Below are 4,215 nucleotides of genomic sequence, written 5' to 3' on the forward strand. Positions count from 1 at the left end.
TCACAGCCTCTCCTGATTCAGTATCCTGCTATTTTCTGGTTGTACCCAAAAATAAACAACCAGCAAATGATTTTCAACTTCTTAAAAAAAAACATTTACACTTAAAAAATGAGATGAGTTGGGATTCCCTCACCTTTTAAAAATATTTCTAGAGCTATTAAAAAAACTCGCATTTACAAAATAGTTGATAAAATATTCCTCTGGATTGTACAAGAAGGGAGGCAGGGACCACTGACAGACATGATGGGTGCTTAGTCGGACTTGGCTTCTTTCTCTTCTTCAGACACTAGACTCTGGTTTTTCGTCTCTCCATTTTCTGCAGGCAAATCTATAGTTTGCTGGTCAGGCACTTCAGTCTGTTTGCCCTTTGCTCCCCTCTTCCCTTTTATCTGCACTTTTTTGTCTGTTGCTTTATCCTTTCCTGAGGCCTTTTTCGGCTTCGTGTCCACCTTGGCTGGGGCGGGCTTGGCTGACAGCCTCGCGGAGCGGTGCTTGGGCTCCACCTTCACTGCTCCATCTGCGCTAACCTTCCTCTTGGGCATCGTGGAGGGGTGGAGTGGGAAACGGGTGAGACACCGGATCTGTCACAGAGCTGCAACTGCCTAGCTGCCACCACACGAACTGCCTTTTTTTTTTTTTTTTTTTTTTTTTTTTTAGGTTTTCTACCTCCAGAGTTGTCTCTTTTAGTGTTTTCTTTATTGTTTCCATTTCCATTTTAAATTTCTTTTTCAATTCCTTCATCTCTTTGGTTCTGTTTTCCTCTAGTTCTTTGATTTCTTTGAGTGTTTTTCTTTTTTCCTCTTTAAAACTTCTATTTCTTTATGCTTTTCCTCCCATTCTTGTTTAAGGATCTCCATCATCATCTTGAGGTATGATTTCAGGTCTGAGTCTTCTTTTTCTGGAGTGTTTGACATTCTCCTGTTTGCTGTGATGGGATAGCTGTGTTCTGATGTTGCCATCTTGTCTTGGTTTCCACTGCGTAAGTTCTTTCGCTTTTCTATTGCCATCTTGTAGTCTGTGATTATATGTGGTCTTGTTGTCAGTGATTCATCCCTGTCTCTCCTGTGTTCCTGGCTTGTGTCCCTGGATCTCTGCTGTTTTAGGTGACAAACGGCTTGAGGGTTTGGTTCACATTCAAGGGCCTTCCAGGTAGAAACCGAGCCCTAAGGCAGAGTTCCTGCTCCCTGAACCAATTGATGGGGGGTGGTACGATTTCTGTGTGCTAGGCCTATCCCTCTTCGCACCCATGCTACTAGCTGTGCAGTCACACCAGGCCTCAAAACATTTATTTATATTCTATTTGTATGTTGAGCTTTTGGAACACACTTGTACACTTAAAATCAAATATCTATAGTTTGCGTATTAATTTGTAACTTGTAATATTTAATTTTCAATTTAATTTTAATTGTTAGAGATGATATTAATAGTGTAAAAGTAATTCATTTAATTTTATTCTCAATTACTCTTTTCATATGAAAATATGAATTATAAAAATTTTAAAATATAGGTAAGTAGAAAGTAAAGACATATATATTAGGTATCACAGAAAGTGTAAGTAAAAATAAAACAATTCTGACAGTCTAAGGTTATTTTCATGCACTAATAACTCAGATGAGCATTCTCACACTGAATTTTGAAATATGTTAGCATATCCAAATAATTCTAGTAATGTTTAATATAGCTGAGTCACAAATTTTAACACAACAGCAAAAGACTATTATAACCAGTTTATACACTACTATACAATATTTACTTCAAGTCATACTTTTCTAATATAAAAATTTACTTAGTTTAAGAAAACAAAGTCTCATCATTAAAAATTGTTTCAAAGAAACTGATGGGTCCAGGGAGTTGGATCAGTAGGTAAGAATGTTTTCTGTACAGCCATACAACATCAGTTTGAATCTCTAGTATTCATATAAGATGCTGGGTGTGGTTAAACTATGTGAATCTTAGCTTTAACACTGTGAGTGGTTAAAATGAATGATGATTGCTGTTTGCTAACTACTAGGTTGGCTAAAATTTGGGATGAACCATGTCATAAGAAAATAGTACAAACAGTAATGGATATTTTATCTTATAAAACCTGTGTTGGTTTGAATAGTTTTGAAACTCCCCAGTCACCATCCCCCTTGTGGACTCATGTGTTTGGATGCCTGGTCCACAGGGAGTCATAGTATTAGGAGATGTTACCTTGTTGAAGTAGGCATGGCCTTGTTGAAGAAAATGTGTCACTGTGAGGGTGGACTTGGAGTTTTATACTCATGTTCTGCACAGTGTAGAAGACATCTTCCTCCTGGCTACCTGCAGAAGAAACAGTATCATTCTGCTGGCTTTGGATAAAGATGTAAAACTCACTGCTCCTTTGTTAGCACTATAACTGTCTGAACACTGTCATGCTTCCTGCTATTATGATAGTGGACCAAACTTCTGAAACTTTAATTCTGCCCCAATTAATGTTTTGTCTTTTTAAGAGTTGCCTTGGTCATAATGTTTCTTCACAGCAATGGAAACTTAATGTAAGGAATTATACTTTAGCCTTATAGATGTATACAGTATAATATTTATATTATAAATTTATGTGACTCTCCTCTTTGCCTCCTCCTTTTTTTTTCTGTAACTATTTATTTTTCCCTCTCATATTATAGAAATTAACACTATGTCTGTAACATTCTCAATAAGTGTTCTACCACTGAGCTATAAACATCTAAATTAAATTTTGAGATAAGGGTTCTATGTATTTTTATTCTCACTTTAAGCATTCTATCCTATGGCCTTACCTACCCATTTTTATTAAACAAGATTGCCAGTAATAAGAAGAATAAACTAAATCTATTTCTTATAAATCATTATTTCTTATTGTATGGTGTAGTCAAATGTGAGAAAGTACATTCAAAGACATTCATGATGCATGTCCTTGGAAAGGTGAATGCTACCTTCTCCTGAAAACTTTGATTGCTCATTTGAGTGAAGAGCTATCCTAATGGTGAGAGTATCTTGATTACCTCAATGCAACCTAATACCTACCCTTACACAGAATATGTAGACTATTTCACATATCTATAAGACAAGAGACACAAAGATTAAAAAACAATTTGGAAATACTAGTGTTTTAGTTTAGAGTGATTTAAGCATGAACAAATAGACTAAATGATGAAAGAAACTGATTTGGAGAATTTCAGACATTGGTTTTAAACTTGAGAAGCCACAATGTTGAGAAGATACATTTGTTGCCTGAAGCTGAGTACAAAATTGAATGAGCAGGAGGTAAAGAAAATTCAAATCTGTGTCATGAATTGTTAACCACCAACTCAACATTTTAGTTAACCAACCTTACAATTTATTATAATCTAAGAATATGATGTGTTCATGTCTATGGGCTAACCAAAAGTTCCAGAGTCAATGTTATGAATAGATGTGAGAGTAAATTTACAGTCACCATGATAACAAACTTCTAAGGTTGTTTCTGCTGTACTGCAAAGACATTAGCACAATTGTGTGGGTTCAGACCGTGTACTGAGTCAAAAGAAGAAAGTACATATAGCACCTATATACATCTTTAATTTCAGATGCAAGGGAGCAGCCATAGATACTCCTGCCAACAGACATTTTACACCACAATAGAATGCAAAGGAATGCATATATGCCAGTCAACATAGACACTGCCTTCCTTAAATCACTTAAATTTCTGTCAAATTTTTGGTTTTGTGTTTCTTTTGTATTGATATATTTTATTTATATTCCCATGTTATCCTCTGTCCTTGTTTCCCCTCCATAAACCCTATATCCCATCCCCCCTCTCAATGATTTTATGGGGGTATTCCCCCCACCAACCAAGCCCCACCAGCCTCCCTGCCCTAACATTCCCTTACACTGAGGCATCAAGCCTTGGCAGGACAAAGGGCTTCTCTTTCCATTGATGCCCAACAAGGCCATCATCTGCTACATATGCAGCTGGAACCACGAGTTTGCCCATTTGCACTCTTTGGATAGTGGTTCAGTCCCTGGGAGCTCTGATTGGTTTGTATTGTTGTTCTTATAGGGTTGCAAACCTTTTCAGCTCCTTTAATTTTTTCTCTAACTCCTGTATTAATGAGCCCTTTCTCAGTTCAATGGTTGGCTTTGAGGATCTCTGTCTCTGTCTTTGTCATGATCTGACAGAGCCTCTCAGAAGACAGCTATATCAGGTCCCTCTGGGAATGTACTTCAAGCAAT

General features: G+C 36.9%; 1 protein-coding gene across 1 annotated transcript; it reads right to left on the reverse strand.

The window, feature by feature from the left end:
* Nucleotides 1–251: 251 nt before the first annotated feature.
* Nucleotides 252–542, reverse strand: LOC308430004 (non-histone chromosomal protein HMG-14-like; the record flags this gene model as incomplete). The annotated part of the gene is made up of 1 exon (XM_080929085.1): nucleotides 252–542. The coding sequence occupies one exon, from the start codon at nucleotides 540–542 to the stop codon at nucleotides 252–254; it is 291 nt and encodes a 96-aa protein (XP_080785211.1).
* Nucleotides 543–4,215: the final 3,673 nt, after the last annotated feature.

Source organism: Micromys minutus (genome assembly GCF_963924665.1).
Source record: "Micromys minutus genome assembly, chromosome: 14".
Classification (NCBI taxonomy): Eukaryota; Metazoa; Chordata; class Mammalia; order Rodentia; family Muridae; genus Micromys; species Micromys minutus.